Consider the following 20,018-nt stretch of genomic DNA (forward strand, 5'->3'; position numbering starts at 1 on the left):
CTCCCACTCCAGGTCCATTTTCAGTCTATTCCTGTTGCAGGATTTTATTTCTCATGAAGGGTTCAAGTCCGTGAGAGCCTGCGGGAATTAACAGGGGGTTTTAGAGAAGCGTCCAACACATTTAGAGAGGTTTGCCCAACGCTTCTCTCGTAGGTGCTGAAGAATGATGTCCTGGCCCACCAAGCGACCGTGGAGACAGTGAACAAAGCGGGCAACGAGCTGCTGGAGTCGAGCGCAGGGGACGACGCCAGCAGCCTCCGGAACCGCCTGGAGAAGCTGAACTCCTGCTGGGAGTCGGTGCTGCAAAAGACAGAGGAGAGGGAGCAGCAGCTGCAGTCCACGCTCCAGCAGGTACACCCTGTGCAGTGGGTTGCTGCTGAGGGTCTGCTTCCCCCTTTGCTTTGGGAGGAGTTGAAGAGGAAAAGAATTAGAGAGATGCTGGAACTTTTTTATGCGAGTTTTTCACGTAACTCTTAGTCCTGGAGTGGTTCGGTGCCTGCCCAGAAGCAATGGCAGGGCCCAGGCACACCCGCGTGGTGAAGGATATGCCATGTATACCCCTCCTTAAGGCACTGGTACATCCAGCTCTGCCTTTTTATCTGATTTTGAAGCAAACACAGCGTTAACCCTGGCGCATGATCAATGGTGGCTGATGTCATCTGATCCGTGGCCGATAATATGTTCCCGAACAGGCCCAGGGTTTCCATGGTGAGATTGAAGACTTCCTCCTGTGGCTAACGAGGATGGAGAGCCAATTGTCGGCATCAAAACCCACGGGAGGTCTGCCAGAAACTGCCCGGGAACAACTCAATGCCCACATGGTAATTTCTTAGGAGAGATTTTTAATGCTTTTAATTCAGCAAGCTCCTGTCTGTCAAATACCAGCAGTAAAACTTCTCCTTTCTATATCTAATGGGAAGAAGAGTGTTTCTCTGGTCTTTTCTTAGAGATAATTTCGCACTTGATGCCTGGGACAAGCATCATGATGCTTTAACCACCTTTCTCTGCTCAAAGTGACCCACTGCTGTCACTTTGCTGCCTGCCCTGAATGTAATTTTCTCATCGCCCTGAGTCTCAGCGAGCTGTGGCCCCTCTCCGAGCTCTTCCTTTGTGTAACGTTTGGGTGATGCCTCCCTTGCAGGAGCTGTACAGCCAGCTCAAGGCCAAGGAGGACGTCTACAGTCAGCTGCTGGCCAAGGGGCGACTGATGCTGCTGAACCGCGATGACTCTGGCTCGGGCTCAAAGACGGAGCAGAGCGTAGCACTGCTGGAGCAGAAATGGTGCCTGGTCAGCACGAAGATGGAGGAGAGAAAGGTAGAGAGACACTGCCCAGCCTCACCCCGTGAGCTGCTCTGACAGCACGTGCTCCCTGCTGCACTGCTTGGCTTTCCCGGGAGGGATGGAGCCGCTCGGGGCCGAAGAGGAGGGCTGGGGGTGGTTCTTTTAGACAACCCCTCTCTTGGTTGGACAGGTTTGAGTTTGTCTTTCAGATGGTGCTGCCTGAGCGTCAAGCTGTTACTTTTTTTTTCTAGATAGTCACCAGAGTTAGTTAAATCGCACAGAAAATGAGACTGAAAATTTGCATTTTGGGTTAATTTAGAGGAAAGGTGGGAAGAAGCCTCCCGCGGGCTCTGAAAGGCAGGCTTTGTTGGTCCTCGATGAGACAGCAGGCCAAATCCTCCTCCGAGCTGACTCTATCCTAGGCTTTTGGCCGGTGATGAGATAAAACAAGGGACGCAGTGGCCTCAGCCCAGAATAAATTTGCAGCGCTGCAGCTGTTGCCATCGAAATATCATCCACCTCATTTACCGAGCTGCCCTCCCCATGGCGATCCCTTTCTTGGGCTGAGGGTGACGCAGCTGCTCGTGTGCCGATGAAGATCTCCCCTTTCAGGGATGATTCTTGTTTTGAAAGAAAGCAGTGGCTTTCACGGAAGCCCCCTCCCCTCGGTAAACAAGTCGTGTTCCCGGGCCGAGGCGATGAGGTTCCTGTTAGAGGGATGTTTCAGCAGGGACACAAAGGCTGCCTCTGTCTGCGAAACGGCGGATCGTGAGCTCTCACCCTCTGTGTTGTGGTTTTTTTTCCTCCCCCCCTTTCTCCCTCCCCGTTGCGGCAGGCAAAGCTGGAGGAGGCGCTGGCCTTGGCCACGGACTTCCAGAACTCCCTCCAGGATTTCATCAACTGGCTCACGCTGGCCGAGCAGAGCCTGAACATCGCACCCCCGGCCAGCCTTATCCTCAACGCTGTGCTGGCCCAGATCGACGAGCACAAGGTACCAGTGCCACGAGCACCCAAAGGCTCCCTGGGGTGAAGGGAGCAAGGGTGGCACCTCATCTCCCCTGCACCCACGGGCTGCTCGCAGGCCCGTCTGGCTCCCCTTACAGACACAAGGACACCTTTGCTGTTCACAGGTGTTCGCCAACGAGGTCAACGCTCATCGGGATCGGATCATCGAGCTGGATCAAACTGGGAACCAGCTGAAGTTTCTCAGTCAAAAGCAGGATGTGGTGCTGATCAAGAACCTGCTGGTGAGCGTCCAGTCCCGCTGGGAGAAGGTCGTCCAGCGCTCGGTGGAGCGGGGACGGGCTCTTGATGATGCCAGGAAACGAGCCAAGCAGGTGAGAAAAGTGGGAAAGGTGCAAGAGACCCCAAGGGCCAGCCCTGGAGGGCAGGAGGTCCTGAGACAAGAAAGGGGCTGGGGACACCACCAGTGTTAAGTTTCAGACTTACTCCTGTTTCTTTATAGTTCCACGAAGCTTGGAAGAAACTGATTGATTGGCTGGAAGATGCAGAAAATCACCTGGACTCGGAGCTGGAGATTTCCAATGATCCCGATAAAATCAAGCTCCAGCTCTCCAAACACAAGGTAGAGCTTTGCCAAAGCAAGTCTGGTGCTGGACGCTGGGTGGAAGGGTGCTGCGCTGGGAGGGGGAGCAGGGCAGCGTCTCCTCTGCCTTAGGACAGGGGAGAGGCATGTCCATGCCTACCACTGCCATGGAAAACATCCAGCTGGGGATCTTCACAAGCACCACGTGTCTTCAGAGAGCCAAGGCCAGGCTTTCTGAAGCAGTTTTGTTTTCTCTCTGGTTCCCAGGAGTTCCAGAAGACACTGGGCGGGAAGCAGCCTGTCTATGATACCACCATCAGGACAGGCAGAGCCCTCAAAGAAAAAGCCTTGCTTCCAGATGACACTCAAAAGCTGGACAATTTACTGGGAGAAGTCCGGGATAAGTGGGACACGGTGTGTGGCAAATCTGTGGAAAGGTAAGTCCAGCCCTAACATTGCACCAGCAGCACTCGTTTGCCAAGGACTTGTCAAAGGGGAGAGCAGAGCAGAGATTTCATGGGGTGGTTGGAGAAGGTCACTGGGACATGACAAAAGGAGGGGAGCTTGTTCGTGGCAGTTCACGGGGCTGTTTGCTTTGCAGGCAGCACAAGCTGGAAGAAGCCCTTTTGTTCTCTGGCCAGTTCATGGATGCGCTGCAGGCCTTGGTGGACTGGCTCTACAAGGTGGAACCCCAATTAGCTGAAGACCAACCTGTCCATGGTGACCTGGATCTGGTCATGAACCTGATGGATGCTCACAAGGTGAGAGCACCTTTTCCAGCTCTTCTCAGAGACATGAGTAGGGCTTGTCTTCCCCAGGAGCCAAAGAACAGAGGAGCCAGAGTTGGTGCCTTGCTGCAGAGCCGTGTGTCTCGCTGCTCTTCTTTGCTGTGGTGGACAAGGAGAGCAAAAACAGGGCAAAGAAGTGGGAAGAAACTTTTACGTTACTGGGAAGGTTATAGGAGCTGGAGCTCTGTCCTTTCGAGCTGCTGTCAGTCAGCTCTGTTGAGGGTTTATTCTTGAAAAGGTGCCTGAATTTATAGTCCTCTATAAACTTTGGTCTTGGCAGTTCTCTCTGGCGTGTCTTGGTCACACGTTGAAATCCCCGGGCAGGGCTTGGGCCATTCAAGACAGCCGCTGTGTTGCAGCCTGAGCAGGGACTAGAACTTGCCTGCCCCAGGTCTTGACCACTTCTGCCAGGGTGGAAAGCTGGGGCTCCTACCCCAGAACGCACTCAGGAGCTGCCTGCACTGTCCAGCTCCCTGCCTGCCTGCCCTCCCATCGCGCCGGGTTGTGGTGGATCCATGATGTGGCTGCAAATCCCATGCTCCAAACTCTTTCAGATGTTCCCTCCTGGTTTTTTTTTCCTCCCCCACATGAAACAACCTGCAGGGACTGACTAGCCCTGCTTGACTGCTGCCCTCTCTCCCTCCAGGTCTTCCAGAAAGAGCTGGGGAAGCGCACGGGGACAGTCCAGGTGCTGAAACGCTCCGGCCGGGAGCTCATCGAGAACAGCCGAGACGACACGACCTGGGTGAAGGTGCAGCTGCAGGAGCTGAGCAACCGGTGGGACACGGTGTGCAAGCTGTCCGTGTCCAAACAAACCCGCCTGGAGCAGGCCTTGAAACAGGTGAGCAGAAGGTTACGGGTAGAAACGACCTCACAGAGTTTTGCTGGACTCCAGGTTTATGCCAGGAGGTCAACACAAACAAGGCTTTGCCCAGTGACTGATCTCCTGGCCAAGCAGGACACCCCAGCCCTGCAGCAGTTACCAGTGAGAACTGCAAAGCGATGGATTGTGTCAGTTATTTATTCTTTTCCCCAAAGAAGAGCCAAAAAAGGCTGATTTGAAAAGGGAAAATGAAAAGATCTCACTGATATGCACAGCAGGAATAGAGTGGTGATCAGAGACTGTCCAGGCTGGTGTTTGCTAATGTCCAGTGCAAGAGAAAGACCCAGATTGAAGCTAATTAAAAAAAGGTGAAAGTAGTTTTTATGTCAAGCAGGCAATTTACAGAATAAACTGCCCAGGTGCCAAATTGGTCAGAGTGCAGGTAGTTCTTTTTAAAAACATTTAGTTCTTCAGTGCAGCTGACGCCGAGGGGAGGGAGGTGCCCGGCCATGGTGGGACCCATCTGCTGGTGCTGCACAAACCCAGGCCAACAGACAAGGCTTTTTCACCCCCCTTTTAAAATTTATTTATAAAGTCCCTTTCAGCCCTTTGTCTGTTCAGCTCAGCAGTGAACAGAGCGGCCCGTTTTGGGAGGAGGAGGGCTAACACCTCTGCTCTTGTGGCTGCAGGCAGAGGAGTTCAGGACGGCCGTGCAGATGCTGCTGGAGTGGCTCTCGGAGGCAGAGCAGTCCCTGCGCTTTCGGGGAGCGCTTCCCGACGACGCCGAGGCCTTGCAGTCCCTCATCGACGCGCACAAGGTAGCGGGGAGCTCTGAAAGGCAACCCGAGCAGAATTTACAGGGGTCGATACTGCAAAATAATTCATTTGGGCCTTTTTCAGGAGTTCATGAAGAAAGTGGAGGAGAAGAGAGTGGATGTGAACGCAGCGGTGGGCATGGGGGAAGTCATCCTGGCTGCCTGCCACCCCGACTGCATCACCACAATCAAACACTGGATCACCATCATCCGAGCCAGGTTTGAGGAGGTGAGTCCTTTGTTCCGGGCTGATGGCGAGAGGGGCTGGTGGACACCACCACCACCAGGGACGGCCACGGGGCGGTGGCTCCTGCGCCAGGTTTCCCACGCTGGACTGACACTGTCTCTGTGTTTCCAACAGGTCCTCACGTGGGCGAAGCAGCACCAGCAGAGGCTGGAGGCTGCGCTGTCCGAGCTGGTGGCAAACGCAGAGCTCCTGGAAGAGCTCCTGGCTTGGATCCAGTGGGCTGAGACAACCCTGATCCAGCGGGACCAGGAGCCCATGCCACAAAATATTGATCAGGTCAAAGCCCTCATCTCCGAACACCAGGTGAGCCCAGTGCTGAACGCAGCAGGCGCTCAGGAGAAGGGCAGGGGGGTGGATTTTCCTACCCCTCCGTGGAGGAGGCAGTGACTTCTCTTGGAAGTCCCTGTTCAAACAGCATGTGGCCCAACCAGACCTGTCACCTGGGAGCAAAGTCAGCCCAGGGGATGATCTCCAGCATCTGCAGATCCAAGCCACAGCTTGACCCCAAGCCCCCATCGCTTAACACTCACGTCTCTGCTTGGGCTTGGCACATCCCAGCGAGGATCTGGGGCAATGGGAGACCAAAAATATCTTGAAACTGCAAAGGTTTTCTTGTCCCTTCTGTATTTTGACAGTCCTTCATGGAGGAGATGACACGGAAACAGCCAGACGTGGACCGGGTCACAAAGACATACAAGAGGAAAGCTACTGAGCCCCCCCACGGGCCTTTCATCGAGAAGTCCCGCAGCAACAGTATGTGTCCGCTCGATGTGTCAGCTTTCAGTGAAACGTGCTACCGTGGGAGGAAATGAAACGCATAGGAAACTAATTAACTTTGATTATCAATTAACAAGGCATCCTGCATTGACGGGCACCAGGAAGGCAGTTGAAACTTGTCAGGAGGGGAAAACCCAGGTGGCATTTGCCAAAACACCCGTGCTGGGGTGTGCGGCGCCTGGGGAAGCTTGTGCTGTCACTGCTCTTTCTCTCTGCAGTTGCTTTATGATGAGGTTTTGGGGCCTTTTTTTATGTTGTTTCTCGAAGCCAGAGTCCGATGTGAATTCCCAAGTGCAAAGGGAGCGCTGGGGGTGGGAGTTGGGTGTAGAGCCATCCATCACTCCATCCTCCTACCTGGGGACGCTGCATCCCTTTGCAGAGCAGCCAGCAAGGCCGTGGGAGGTTTTCTATTTGAAAAATATAATTTATTTCATTACTCTTCTTTCCCGGACCGCTCAGACTTGCTGAACCCATCCACACCACCTCAAGCCAATTCCTTTTTTCCCTTTTTCCAGGAAAATCTTTGAGTCAGGCCGCCCCCCCCAGCATGCCCATTATCTCCCAGTCAGAAACAAAGAACCCCCGGATAAACCAGCTCTCGGCCCGCTGGCAGCAGGTCTGGCTGCTGGCGCTGGAGCGGCAGCGGAAGCTCAACGATGCCCTGGACAGGCTGGAGGAGGTAACGGCCACCGGCTGCTCAGGGCAGGGAGCGGGGAGCAGTGCTGGGGGTTGAGAAGTGTTTTAAATTCATGCTGCCTCTTGAATTGCCCGGCTCTTGCAGGTGGTTATTGCTGCCTTTCTGAAAATGCCAAAAGAAAAAAATACTCCTAAAATATTAAGGCAGAAAACTACCTTCTGTAATTAACTGCACATTAATGAACTGTTTTGTGGCCCTGCAGTCGGTATCTGTAGAGGTAATGACAGCCAGGCCTGCTTTACTCCTAGTAATTAGTTTTAACAATTACTGTCTATATCTTTTCCAAACATCTAATGTAATTTTTGTTTTTATTTATGCTTAACAAAGCAGCTATGCCCAGAAGTGAGTGTTTTTGTTTTTTGTTGCTTTTGCTGTAGGTCAGTTCAGTTTATACGTATTAATGTTTTTTCTTTGTTGCTTTGAACTCCAAGAATGTTTAGAGAGAAAGAAAAAACAAAAACAAAAAACGCTAAAAATTGTTGCATTACCTTGCTGTGAGCTGCTTGAGCTGGTGGGGTTGTGGAAGTCCTGTCAGGGGGGGATTAAATGGGAGTTAGTTTAAACTGGAGGGTGACTGGCTCGTCTGAGGCTGGTGGCAGAGGCGCAGGGCTGGGTTTTGCAGAGCTGAGATGTGCCCCAGGCACTGTCTTACCTGGAGGATGAGCAAGAAATCCCTCCTCAGCTCCTTAGATGGAAAGGGAGAGGGGAAACACGTGCCCAAAATGGGGCCAACCATGAGTATTCCTCCTGGGCAGAGCCTGGCAAGTCGTTGGGCGAAATCCCGGGTGAGGAACCATCCCCAAATGCCCGAGCAGAGACTGGGGGGGGACAAGGGGTGTGTGTGTCTGTGTGCAAGTAGCTGATATCTCTGCGTATGTGTACGTACAGCAGCGTGGGGGTTGCTGCATCCCGTGTCGATGATGCGTGGTCCCCGTGGTGGCTGTCGCCTACGCTGTGTGTCCTTCTGTTCTGGAAAGTCCATTGGAGCAGCCCCCTCGTTAACGGGGCTCGTCTGGATAAACCCCGATTAACCTTCCCGGGGGTGGGGGGGTGAGTGTTAACGCCAGGAGCTCGGGCACGGGCTGACCTGGAGGCCGGTGTTTTAGGGTGCTGTAGAGCTGGGGGTGCTGCTCCTTCGGGGATTTCCCCCGCTGACTCTCACAAATTTCCTTCCAGTTGAAGGAATTTGCAAACTTTGACTTCGATGTCTGGCGGAAGAAGTATATGCGCTGGATGAACCACAAGAAATCCCGCGTCATGGATTTCTTCCGGCGCATCGACAAAGACCAGGATGGGAAGATCACCCGGCAGGAGTTTATCGACGGCATCCTGGCCTCTAGTAAGTCCCTCTCTGCCTGAAACCAGCTCAGCAAACGGCCACCTCAGCGTGACAAGAGGTTGTCCCCGCTCGAGGACTGAGAGGCAGCTCCGACACCTCTGATACCAGAGTGAGGTCCCTGCATCAGTCACTCATTTCTCTCTTTTTCCAGAATTCCCCACCACGAAGCTGGAGATGACGGCGGTGGCTGACATCTTTGACCGTGATGGCGACGGCTACATCGATTACTATGAGTTTGTGGCTGCTCTCCATCCCAACAAGGATGCCTACCGCCCCACCACTGATGCCGACAAGATCGAAGATGAGGTAAAACACCAGAAGAGATGGGTGCTTGGGGGCGTTGGGGTGGTTCAGGCTGCGGGTTGGCAGTGGGGAGAACAAAAAGGGAAAAAAAAAAAAAAAAGGATTGTGGTGGTGCTGAGCCCAAAATATATTTGACTGGTACTGCCAGTACCTCCCATGTTTTTGAAGGAAAGGCTGCTTAGGGCTGTGCGTTATCCAAGCAGTGCCTTGTATTTGGGGGAGAATCCCGAAATCCTGAGGTAACTCTGTTGTTGGTGATGGCAGGTCACCAGGCAAGTGGCCCAGTGCAAGTGTGCCAAGAGATTTCAAGTGGAGCAGATCGGCGAGAACAAATACCGGGTAAGGCTGAGGGGGCCAAACGCTGCCCCGGCAGCACAAACCCTGCTCCCCCTTCCCACTCGGGGGGGGCTGATCACCGACGGGGTGCCCAGCCCGGCGGCAGGGGACCCCCCTGGGCTCCCCGGGGTGAGATGGAGACCTCTTCCTCCGGCTCCCGGCGGAGGTGGCTGGGCTGTGTTTGCCCAGCGTCATCCTCAGCCCCAGGGCGTTCCCCGAATCGGGAGAGCATAAAAGTGCCCCTGTTCTGGGCCCGCCGGCCCCGTGAAACGCCGCATTCACTCCGCCGCCAGCCGCCCTTGAAGTTTTCCTCGTGGATGAGTGTACCTTACGCCTGTGTTTTTCTTAGCTCGGTCCCGAAGAAGGGAGAATAATTTCCTTAAAGAATCTCTTTGTAACGAGCTCGCTGTTTATGTTTCAGATCGTTCACCGAGGTGAACTGGTGACAGGAGCTGGCAGCAGCGCTGCCGCTTTCCTGCCCGATGCTTTGGGGGCTGATGCTCCGGCTGGGAGGAGCCGAGCTGCAGCCCTCACCCCCCCCCAACCCCTGGCTGCACCAGCCCAGGCTCCCCGAGCTTCTACCCTACCCCCAAATAGCATAAACCCCACAGATTTCTAACGACCTGCAGTTAACAGTTTTCATGGTTATTGCACTGTTAATCCCATAAATGTTTTTCTTGTTTTTCTTTCCCCTCCTTTTCCTCTTGACTTTCCTTCCCCCCCGCCCCCATTCCCCATCCCTTCTCCCTCCACAACTCTTCTCTCTCCATAGTTCTTCCTCGGCAATCAGGTACAGTTTGCCTTGCAATGCTGTCTCTCACCTCTTTTTATTTTATTTTTTTTTAAAAAAACCTATAGCTTTGTGTGCCTGTGATGCTGCTCTGTCCTTTGTTGCTGTGGGAGGATGTGATCTGTGAGCACTGCTCAGCAGAGCCTGGTACAGGGGAGTGCCTGAGCTGGGAGGGCCACCCCCCAAAAAAAGACTGCACTGGGCAGAAAAAAGATAAAAGTTCCATGGAAAAAGCAGGATTTGACAAAAATGGACAGATTTTTCTCTCCATGGCTACTTTCTCGGATACACTGGGGGTGTTGATGGTAACCAGGTGAAATCGCGGGGGTACAACTACCCGCACGAGGGCTGTACCAGGCTCTGGGTGGGTTTGGATCGCAATCACCGTGGAATGAGAATGCCGAGTCCACCCTTTAATCCCCTGGGTAACGATAACTAAACCCTCATCCCTGCTACACCCACTGAGTAACTCCTAACTGGAGCAAGGCTCACAAAACCTGCATGTGTCCCCGCGACCCGGGATGAGCGGGGCAGCGTGCCTGAGTGTGGCTGGTTGGAGGGGGGGCAGAGCTATTTTATTTTATTTTATTTTATTTTATTTTATTTTATTTTATTTTATTTTATTTTATTTTATTTTATTTTATTTTTTAACGGGACTGAGGCATCAGGTGTTGTTAAGATGTGCCCACTGCCCCCGCTCGAATAGAAAAGCATCTTTTTCATGTGGAATGATGTTGCCCTACCAAAAACATGCCCAAAAAGAAACAGACTTGGATGTTGGCAGTGGATGGATCCAAGAGAGCTCTGGCTTTAATTTAGGCAGTTGATTAGAGAAACGTTTTCAACAGCAACCAAAAAATAACGTACCTGTGGCAGTGGAAATGAGAACTGACTTGTTCCTGGTGCAGAACTAGAGCCCGGAGAGAGGGAAGGCAGCTCCCCTGCCCTCTCCCTGCCCGCGGGCACCGTGGCTGTGCCCAGTGTGGCTCTTTGCTGGGACCAGCACGTTTTGGTAGGACCCCCGAGCAGGGAGAGCCCCCAGTGCCCGGCCCAGGGTCCCATCTCCCTGCGGGAAGGAGGGTCAGAGACGCTGTTACCTCCTTCCCCTCCACCTGCCATGACCCGTCTCAGCATGGCTTTGCACTCTCTGTTTTCATTTAATCTCTTGGGTTTTGCGTCCCAGGGAAAATGTTGCTGCTTTTTTTTTCTTTTTTTCTTTTTTTTCTTTTTTTTTTAATTCGTCTGAAGATGGTCTTGCTTTCAAAGCCTGGTTCCCCTGTTCTCTCATCACAGCAGGTAGACCTGGATGCAGAACTGCTACATCCGAGCCAGGTTCCCGGTGTCCTGCACCAGCTCTGCCACCTGCCCAGTGCAGACGGCAACCAGGAGCCTGGACTTGGCTGTCCAGGAGATTTAGGGAGCTTTGAAAAACAGACACGTGCTTCTGATTCAGGGTGCACTTGTTTGATATTGCAGGTGTTTAAAATCACTAATGAACATTGCAATCACTAATCAACATTGCTGCGGGATTCCTGCCTGGATTCCCATCACTCTGCACTCACCGAAACATCCTCACTGGGTGATCTCTGCAGCGGGGGCTTTCTGGCTGGTGGGGTCAAGTCTGAGGCTCAGTGAAATCCCTGGGCTTCAGACTTGATGATAAGAGGTTTCTGGCTCAGCGGTGACGCAGCACTGCTTGCCTTGCTGATTCACCAGCACTCAGGGGTCTGAATCAGCCGACTCTTTTCCACGTGGGCTGCACCAGGAGGGTGATTGCATTGCCAGCCTCTATTTCCTTCAAAATCAAAGGACAAAAATACAATTTTGGCTGGTAAAACCTATCCAAAGACCAAATTCCAAAATCTTATTTGCTGCTCTAAAAAGTTCTCCTCCCAGCTTTAAAACTAAAGCATTTGGATAGCGGCATCATCTTAAAACCGCGCAGCAGAAAAACTCCTGTAAACTGGTACTGGCCTGCGCTTATCCCAGAAGAACCTGTCTGGAGAAAATTTAGAGGTATTCAGTAGATGGATAAAAGCATTTGGTGCAGCCTGCTGTGAGAAGGAGCCAAGTGTCCCTCGTGGTGTCCCCCTTGTCTGAACCGTTTCTCGGCTCCGCAGTTCGGCGATTCCCAGCAGCTGCGGCTGGTCCGTATCCTGCGGAGCACGGTCATGGTTCGCGTCGGTGGAGGATGGATGGCCCTGGATGAATTTTTAGTGAAGAATGATCCTTGCAGAGGTAAGGCAGTTCCTGGGGTTTATACAACTGGTGTCTTCTCGCCGGGTAAGGGGAGTTTGAGAACTTGGTCTGCTGCCACTGTGAATGACCGGAGAGGGTCTGAGTTATCCAAGTAACAGGCAGGAGCTGGAGGGAACGGATCCAGAGCAAACTACAGGACTTAAAATCATGACATTTGGCAATACTGGATCAACTCTCACAGCGTTTAGCCAGGTGTCTTGGGAGCAGGAGAAGGATGGGTTGTGTTTCTTATTTTTAAGACCCCGGTGAGCGGAGCTGCACTGCCGTGCTGGGGGTCTCGGCTTCGCTTTGAAGCCATCGGTGTGTACGTGTGGCTGGGGGTGATGGAGTGAGCTTGATAAAGCTGACCTGACAGAATTCAAAAGGTTTAAAGCCAGGAGATGGTAAAATCCTGATCAGAGACACTCTGGGGAGAAGATGCTCTGGCCCAGGGTCTGTGAATCTGTGGTACTGCCCCACAGGGCTGTGACCACGGGGCACTGATGGTCCAGCTCGTCCTAGTGAATAAGGAGAATTTCTCCTGTCGCTTTGAACTACTTGATTTCTCTCTGATGTATTTCTCATACAAGTTTTCTCAGCTCATTTTGTCTTTGGAGCAGTGGCATAAGGAACTAATTTGGACACCCTGAGGTGTGCAGTACCAGGCACCTTAAACACCTGTTTGCAGCGAGAGGTGCTGCTGGTGCTGGGTCTTCTAGTGCCTTAAATTAACTTTCTTTCCCCCAGCTCTGCCCGCGAGGGTGGAATGTGGCCCCCCCTTCTTTTTTCCAGATTACCACATGTCAGATTAGAGTTGTAAAAGGGGATGCCTTCGGACATTGTTGTCTGTGGGGCTGTTCAGGGCTGGGCTGGATTTCTTTAGGGGATTTTGTGCACCACAGCCTGCTGTAAGTGTGTCAATAAGTGTCACCTTACACAAGTGTGTCCCAGAGATTGACCAGCCCAGCACTGAAAGAAAAAAGATGTTTCAGTTCAGCATTTAAACAGGAAAATTCAAGTGCAAGAAGCTCCTGGATGAACTGAGCTTAAGGAAGACGCAGCAGCACATTGGAAGGGAAGAACCACCGAAATTTTGGGATTTTAGGGCTGAGCAGGGTTTGGTGGGAGCTCGTTTGGTGGGACACGTTTGGGAGGGATGGTTGGGATAACGCAGGCTGGGGTCACATAGCGTGGGTGCAGAGAACCGGAGTTGCCTCCTTTCCAGAACCTTCTGACTTGAGGTTTTATCGTGGCCAGAGCTGGGGGCTGGAAGCGACTCTCTGCTGCGATGGGCTGAGAGTTGTGACCGGGGGACAGAGAAGGATTAGCCAGGGGGGCTGGCCGGGAGTGAAGTGCATCAGGGCTGTGTGTTTTGGAGAGCTTAGGTCTGTGCTCCATATGTCCCTGTCTCACTGGGGTCTCCGAGATGTTAATTGCTTCGGATATGTCTTCCTCAAGCTGCTGCCTACCCACTCCTTGCTGCTGCTGTCCCACGCTGTTGCTGAAAGCAGCAGGATTTACAGCCTGTGCCGCTCGCTCCGGGGAACCTCCAAGGTTTTCCTGCTCCTCCAGCCTCCCCCGTTCATGCTTTGCAGCAGATGTTTTACAGCGCTGACATCGAGGTTATTTCCATCCCTTGGTTATCTAGCGTGGTGCTTCCCTTCTCCAGTTGCTTTCTTGGCTTTCTGGTCCATCATGTATCGACTCCCATGTCCCCTAAGGGTCGGTGCATGCCCTTTGCTCTCTCTTTGAACACCGTGAGCATGAAACCCACGTCAGCTGGCCCAGGAGCTGAAGTCCACAGGCTTTCTGCCTGCTTGGTTGCCCCTTTCTTGTTGGAGGGAGACCCTCCAGCTCTCTGAGGCGTTTCGATGAAAATTTTTAAGTTGGCTTTTAATGGTGGTCACTTTTCTCTCACCTCTCCTCAAAAATTGCTGAAGAGCTGCCCAGAGCTGTGAGAGAGCAGAATCTCAACCCTTCAAAGCTGCTTTTACTATTTTTAAGCCATGTTAAAGGTGACCTTGGCCACTGTTGTAACATGGTTGTGTTTAAAGACCATCAGGATGCTTTCCCCAAGACCCAAGAGAATAATAGAGCATCCAGTATGAATTCATGGGCCTCAGGCAGCTCTTAGTTGGCCAATTTCTCCAAGAGCTGATCCATGGGAGGAGGTGGTTAGGGCAGAGCGGGGAGATGGGCTTGGGGAGACATCGGGAGGACACGTGCTCCGACCCCTGGCGCCTCCTGAGCCCTGGTAACGATGTTGGATTCGTTCAAACCTCAGGTCTCCTCTCCTTTGTCCCCTTCCAGCACGAGGACGGACCAACCTTGAACTCCGAGAGAAATTCATCTTGCCAGAAGGAGCCTCCCAGGGAATGACGCCATTCCGGTCGCGAGGCCGAAGATCAAAACCCTCCTCCCGAGCAGCCTCCCCGACGCGGTCCAGTTCCAGCGCCAGCCAGAGCAACCACAGCTGTGCCTCCATGCCATCCTCTCCCGCCACTCCGGCCAGCGGAGCCAAGGTGGGGCTCGCGCGTGGCACCTTCCTCCTCCTCTCCTTTAGAAACCAGCAGCCTCCAAACCCCTCCCAGAGAAACCAGGAGCTGCAGGTGTATGGAGGAGGAGGAGGAAGGTTGGGGCTTGATGGTTACTGCGGTCTCTAGGGGACGTTCATGGTGTCTGCAGGGAGAAGCCCGCTGTCCCTGCGGGGTGGGGGGGTGGGATGGTGCAGGACAGGTTTTCAGCCCCAGTGTGGATGCTCGTGGCTCCTCAGGAGGGTCCCCGGCGCTCGTCGTGCAGCCGAAGGCTCCTGGTCCCCAAGGCAGGGCCAGGCCACAGCCTGGCAGGACGAAGCCATCACCCATCGTCTCTCCCACCACATCATTCACCCATGCATGGCTTATTTCATCACCCTTTGGGTTTTTTCCCTTTATTTTAATTTATATATTTCCTGTTTGGTTCTCATTTCGGTTTAGTGCCGTTTTCGCCCCATTCCAAATACTTTTCCATTTCTTTCTTTTTTTTAACTCACTCCTACTTCTCCCTCCCCCCCCCCCCTCCTTGGATTTTCCATTTCACAGACTCCACATCACTTCTCTCGATGTTATGACAAACCCTGGTTGATAAACAGTAAAGCGGGCACCCCCCTGAGGGGATTCGATTATCCCGACTTCCAGCTCCCGAGCGCCGAGGTAGAGTATGGTCTCACAGCCCCAAGGACCTGCTGACAGGCCGGAGTGCCACTGGCACGGAGAAGTTCCTGCTCCCCTGCCTGTTTTAACGCTTTCCTTGTGGTAGAGCAGCGCTTGTTAGCACCGCCAGCGCTCGGACTGTTAGCGTTTTTCATGGGTTTCTAACTCGGATTAAATAAAACATAAAGCACGGTGGCTTGCAACTCACATTCACCTGCTTTCAAACAGAGAGAGCGACATTTATCCTCTTGTGCTTTAAAAAAAAAAAAAATTCCAAGCTTTAAAAGCTTTTAAGCATGGGAAAGCAGCTGTGTTTGGCTTTTAAAAAATTGAAATCCGGCAGCCGAGTTGAGACTTGAAAATCAGCTACAGCGCATGCACAGTAACCACGTCGCCTTCATTTTTATGAAGCGCTTGTTTTTATCACTGTGTTGAAGCACGTCTGGTGTGTCCGGCACTGTCACCAGCTTGATGCTCCCAGGAGGATGAATTCAGGATGAGATTTTGATCTCCCTAAAGTTTCAGCCTCCCTGTGGACTTTCCTGACCTTGTGAATCGGCGATGAGAAATACTGGGTAGATCTCGGTGATTCACTGGCAAAATAACTGCGTTTTGCTCGGGGGTGCTTTCACGCAGAAAAGGAATTCTTTTTAAATCGTCAGAAGGTCAGAAGCACTTCCCCAGTTGCTCTAAATTGCCTGCTTGCTGCTGTTAACATGTTTATAAAGTAGGATCAAGGACGAGAATCGAAACCTCCGATGGTGGACGGGGTACCTTCGCAATCACGTGTTAATGGATTTGAATTCCTGCGGTGCCCGAAGGGGAGCCCCCTGCCCGGCTGCCCCTCTCCCACCCTCCTCTCCCCCACTGCAGCTCCAGTTTCATGACATTGCAAGATTTCCCAGTTTCCCCAAAAATCCCAAAATTGCAGGGGACGGAGAGAAATCTCCCCAGCTGTTGCTTTAAAGCTCATTGGGAAATGCCCTCTGGTGTTAACGTACGTCTGTGCGGGGATGCAGCAGGGCTGGAGCTGTCCCTGCAGCGATGTCCCCGCAAGCCCCGGGGGACAGGGGACACCCCGCAGCGCTGCCCCAAACGCAAGAGCTTTGGTTGGTGTCCAGAAACTGGAGCTGCCCTTTCCAGCTGGATCCAGGTGCCCTCGCCCTGCTGGCACCTTCCCCTTCGCTTTCGTCCGCAGCGGCGGGAGCGGAGCTGCCTCTTGCGCTGCTTTCCCTGCGTTTTGCAACATCTTAAAGGTCAGGAAAAGCACCGTTTCAGGAGGCGACCGCAGCTGTGTCGCCGTGGTTTGTGTCCCTGTTTGTCACTGGTGGCCTCGCTCTTAAAATTTGTCTGCCCTTGGGTGCGTGGACCCCCCCCGGGGCCGCAGGGTGACGTCCCTCCACCTCGCAGTCACCCTGTGCTGATGCCTCCCTCCAGCGGGACGCGTTTCTCACGACACCCTGTTGCATTTGACCTTCCAAAATGGTCCTGAGCTGCTTAGATGCCAAAATACCCGTTTTTACAAGATTTCACGTTCTCTTTGTGGAGCTTTTGAACCCAGATGATGCTGTCCTCTGGCTGGATAGCAGCTTTGCTCTTACGGGGTTTTTTTTCCAACAACCAGCTGTGCATCAGCCCGCGGCGCATGAACTGCCGTTGCCCTCCGGATTTTCAGGATCCAAGCTTTTTTCTTTTTTTATTAACCGCTGCTGAAACGACAACTTGTGTTCTCCTTGACCATTAAGATGGGTGTTCCTTAAAGATCCGAAGCTTTTTTGCCGAGGTGCTGATCTCGGGCGTGATCTTGACCCGTTACAGCCCAGGTGACACCTGAAAGATGCTCTGTGTGTGCTTCCTCCCAAGGTGACCCCCTCGGCGGGCAGCAAGCTGAAGCGACCCACCTTCCACTCCAGCCGAACCTCCCTGGCTGGGGACACCAGTAACAGCTCCTCACCCGTCTCTACAGGTGCCAAAACCAGTCGGGCAGGTAAGTTAGGTGTAAAAACCAAAAAACTCCTGCCGCTGCTCTTCCTGCTTGCTTAAACTGGCAGAGAAAATAATATTTTGGGAGCTTGGAGTGAGTGGAGGGGGCTGATGGCCACTGCTGTGTCCTGCCTGGGAGAGGAGATGCTGCGGCGGTTTTGCAGCGCAGATGCTGCTGCTTTGTTAAAATCTCAGAAATGAAACAGTTCTGGTGCTGAACCCCCCGATCCAGGGGTGCTGGGGGGGCGGTTGGAAGCAGCCGCAGCGGTGCTGGGGGTTTGGGTGCCGGTCGGTCTGGGGATGGAGAGGAATCCTCCTCCTCCTCCTCAGCCTGCTCACAGCGCTCTCGGCTCCCCTCGCAGATCCTAAAAAAACAGCCAGTCGTCCCACCAGCCGCGCCGGGAGCCGCACGGGCAGCCGGGCCAGCAGCCGGCGGGGGAGCGACGCCTCCGATTTTGACCTTCTGGAAACGCAGTCGGCGTGCTCGGACACTTCGGAGAGCAGCGTGGCCGGCGGGCAGGGCAGCTCGCGCCGGGGGATGGCCAAACCCTCCAAAATCCCAACCATGTCCAAGAAAACAACCACTGCCACCCCAAAAACACCAGGCCCTAAAAGATAATACTGTACCCACGCCCTCCTGAAAGAAAGAAAATACAACCTGTGTCCAATTTTTAACCCTGCTACGTACATTGGATGTATATTTATTCTAAATGGGAGAAACTATATTGTTAAAAGTGTAAAAGAAAGTTGTGTTATGAAGCTGCCTTATTTGGGTTTTTTGTTTTGGGGTTTGGTTTTTTGTTTTTTGTTTTTTTTCCTTTTTTGTAAGTTACTATTTTCATGTGAATATTTATGTAGATAAAAATTGCCTCTCGGTGACCCCTGTTCAGAGAGGGGCCTGGAAAACTGAAATGTGGGAAAGAAAGAAAAAAAAAAAAAAAAAAAAGAAAAAAAAAAAAAAGAGGAAGCAAAAAAAAGGTCAAGATGTGAAAGTGTAAAGAAAAACTAAAATATAAATAGGATTTCTGCGCGGTGCAGGGTGTGAACCTGCTTTATCTTTTAGGATTGTTTCCTAAATGCATCTTTATAAACTTAACTTGCTGTCTCAGCAAGGTAAATTATATTTAAAAACAAAGACCTGAATCCTACAGTGTTCAAGGAACTCTCTTTTTGTAAATCACAGATACCTCAACCAGAGAAACATGAGGTGAGGGGACTTGGGGCTTATGTTTCCATTTTTTTAAAGCTATGTGGTTTTACCTTGAAGAAAGCGGAGTTTGACTTAATAAAAATTTGCACACACTACAGCGAAGGTCATGACAATTGCTGTCTCGAAAATACTGTCCCGACAACTTCGTTTGTAAAGAGCAAAGCGATGGTGATGGGTTTGGGGAGGGGGTTCACGCTGAAGCTGGCCGGAGGAGAGCGCGCGGGTGAGGTTGCAGGTCTGGATCACTCCGATACGTCCCTTAGCGGTGGTGGGGCCGACAGATTAGAGGATTCTTCTGGATTGATGGCCTGAGAGACCAAGGTGTTCCCTACAGAATCACTTATTTATCTGCATCTCTTTTTTTTCCTATTTATTATTTAACTGGTCATTCCACTTCCAACCAGGCTGAGATTGATGTGACCTCTGCTCCTAGAAGAAATCTGGACTTACACGCACAGTTGCTTGTCCTTGAAATGAGTCTCACCAGCACACTTGCTACAAGTCCTGTCTCGCTTTTGTACGCTACTTTTTCTTTGTAATAAAATCAAACTGACCAAGTGACCAGGAGACGGGCCGGGGGAGTGGGCTCTCCAGAGCTCCTGTATTTATTAAATATTGTTCCTCTCCGGTTCTGACCGTGTTGCTGTGTGATTCTCTCAATTGGTTTAAATTGAGGCAAAACTGAAGCTCTACCAATGAATTGTTTAAAAACCAGACACATTTTTGTATTAAAATTGCTTGCGGTAATAAACAATCTTGCCTCCTACTTTATTCCACAGTGTTAGCTTTTTAAGTCTGAGAGCTGGAGCTGTTTATCCCGTGCGAGGAGGCGACGGCTGCGCCAGCCCTGGGGTGTCTGCGCCCGGGTTTCCTTGCAGAACTGGAGCAGGGAACCACCAGCCCCACAATTAAAAGGCCCAGGTGGGTGGGTGGGTGCTGGCGAGGGTGCTGGGTGGGGTGGGTGCCCACCGCTGGAGTGGGTGCCCGCCGGCTGACGGATGAGGGTGGGTGTTTGCCTGCGTGGTGGGTTGGGTGTTGGTCAGGTGGGTGCTCGGTGAGGTCTGTCCGTGGGGGTGGGTGCACAGGGTGAGCACCCATTGGGGGGGTGCCCATAGGGATGGGTGCTGCTGAAATGGGTGTCTGTGAGGGTGGATGCACAGGTTGGGTGCACGTGGGTTTGGGTGCCCACAAGAGTGAACATCCGTAGGGGTGGGCGTTCATGGGTTTGGGTGCCCACGAGGGTGAACACCTGTAGGGGTGACTGCCCACGGGTTTGGGTGTCAAGGGAGGGGTGCCCACGGGTTTGGGTGTCAGTGGGGGTGAGTATCCATAGAGGTGGGTGCCCAGGGGTTTGGGTGCCCATGAGGGTGAACATCTGTAGGGGTGGGTGCCCGCGGGTTTGGGTGTCAGTGGGAGCGTACGTGCATGAGTTTGGGTGCCCACGAGGGTGAGCGTCCCTAGGGATGGGTGCCCAAGGGTTTGGGTGCTCACAAAGGTGAGCATCTGTGGGGGTGGGTGCCCGCGGGTTTGGGTCTCAGTGGGGGTGAGTGTCCATAAGGGGGGTGTTCGCGGGTTCGGGTGTCGGTAGGGGCAGGTGCCCACGGGGATGAGCATCGTTTGGGTGCTCCTAAGGGTGAGCATCCCCAGGGGTGG

At 52.7% G+C, this 20,018-nt stretch overlaps 1 protein-coding gene across 3 annotated transcripts in view; it reads left to right on the top strand.

Moving 5' to 3' along the window:
* The window catches only part of MACF1 (microtubule actin crosslinking factor 1), a 145,421-nt gene extending 126,290 nt beyond the window's left edge, over positions 1–19,131 (top strand). Inside the window, exons 71-93 of one of the 3 annotated variants that reach the window (XM_074926112.1) lie at positions 154–351; positions 693–821; positions 1,142–1,315; positions 2,118–2,273; positions 2,413–2,619; positions 2,748–2,867; positions 3,096–3,265; positions 3,430–3,589; positions 4,263–4,457; positions 5,129–5,257; positions 5,340–5,483; positions 5,616–5,804; positions 6,137–6,254; positions 6,794–6,957; positions 7,306–7,317; positions 8,152–8,314; positions 8,466–8,620; positions 8,882–8,956; positions 9,726–9,743; positions 11,864–11,981; positions 14,292–14,503; positions 17,036–17,159; positions 17,518–19,131. In XM_074926112.1, coding sequence (XP_074782213.1) covers positions 154–351; positions 693–821; positions 1,142–1,315; positions 2,118–2,273; positions 2,413–2,619; positions 2,748–2,867; positions 3,096–3,265; positions 3,430–3,589; positions 4,263–4,457; positions 5,129–5,257; positions 5,340–5,483; positions 5,616–5,804; positions 6,137–6,254; positions 6,794–6,957; positions 7,306–7,317; positions 8,152–8,314; positions 8,466–8,620; positions 8,882–8,956; positions 9,726–9,743; positions 11,864–11,981; positions 14,292–14,503; positions 17,036–17,159; positions 17,518–17,774 — 3,387 coding nt within the window. In that variant the 3' untranslated portion in view covers positions 17,775–19,131. Of the gene's footprint in view, positions 1–153; positions 352–692; positions 822–1,141; positions 1,316–2,117; positions 2,274–2,412; positions 2,620–2,747; positions 2,868–3,095; positions 3,266–3,429; positions 3,590–4,262; positions 4,458–5,128; positions 5,258–5,339; positions 5,484–5,615; positions 5,805–6,136; positions 6,255–6,793; positions 6,958–7,305; positions 7,318–8,151; positions 8,315–8,465; positions 8,621–8,881; positions 8,957–9,725; positions 9,744–11,863; positions 12,085–14,265; positions 14,504–15,061; positions 15,173–17,035; positions 17,160–17,517 lie in introns of all 3 variants that reach the window. The other 2 variants (XM_074926110.1, XM_074926111.1) reach the window with 2 other exon arrangements.
* The last annotated feature ends 887 nt before the right edge of the window (positions 19,132–20,018 follow it).

The sequence above is a fragment of the Athene noctua genome, chromosome 24 (genome assembly GCF_965140245.1).
Source record: "Athene noctua chromosome 24, bAthNoc1.hap1.1, whole genome shotgun sequence".
Taxonomy (NCBI): Eukaryota; Metazoa; Chordata; class Aves; order Strigiformes; family Strigidae; genus Athene; species Athene noctua.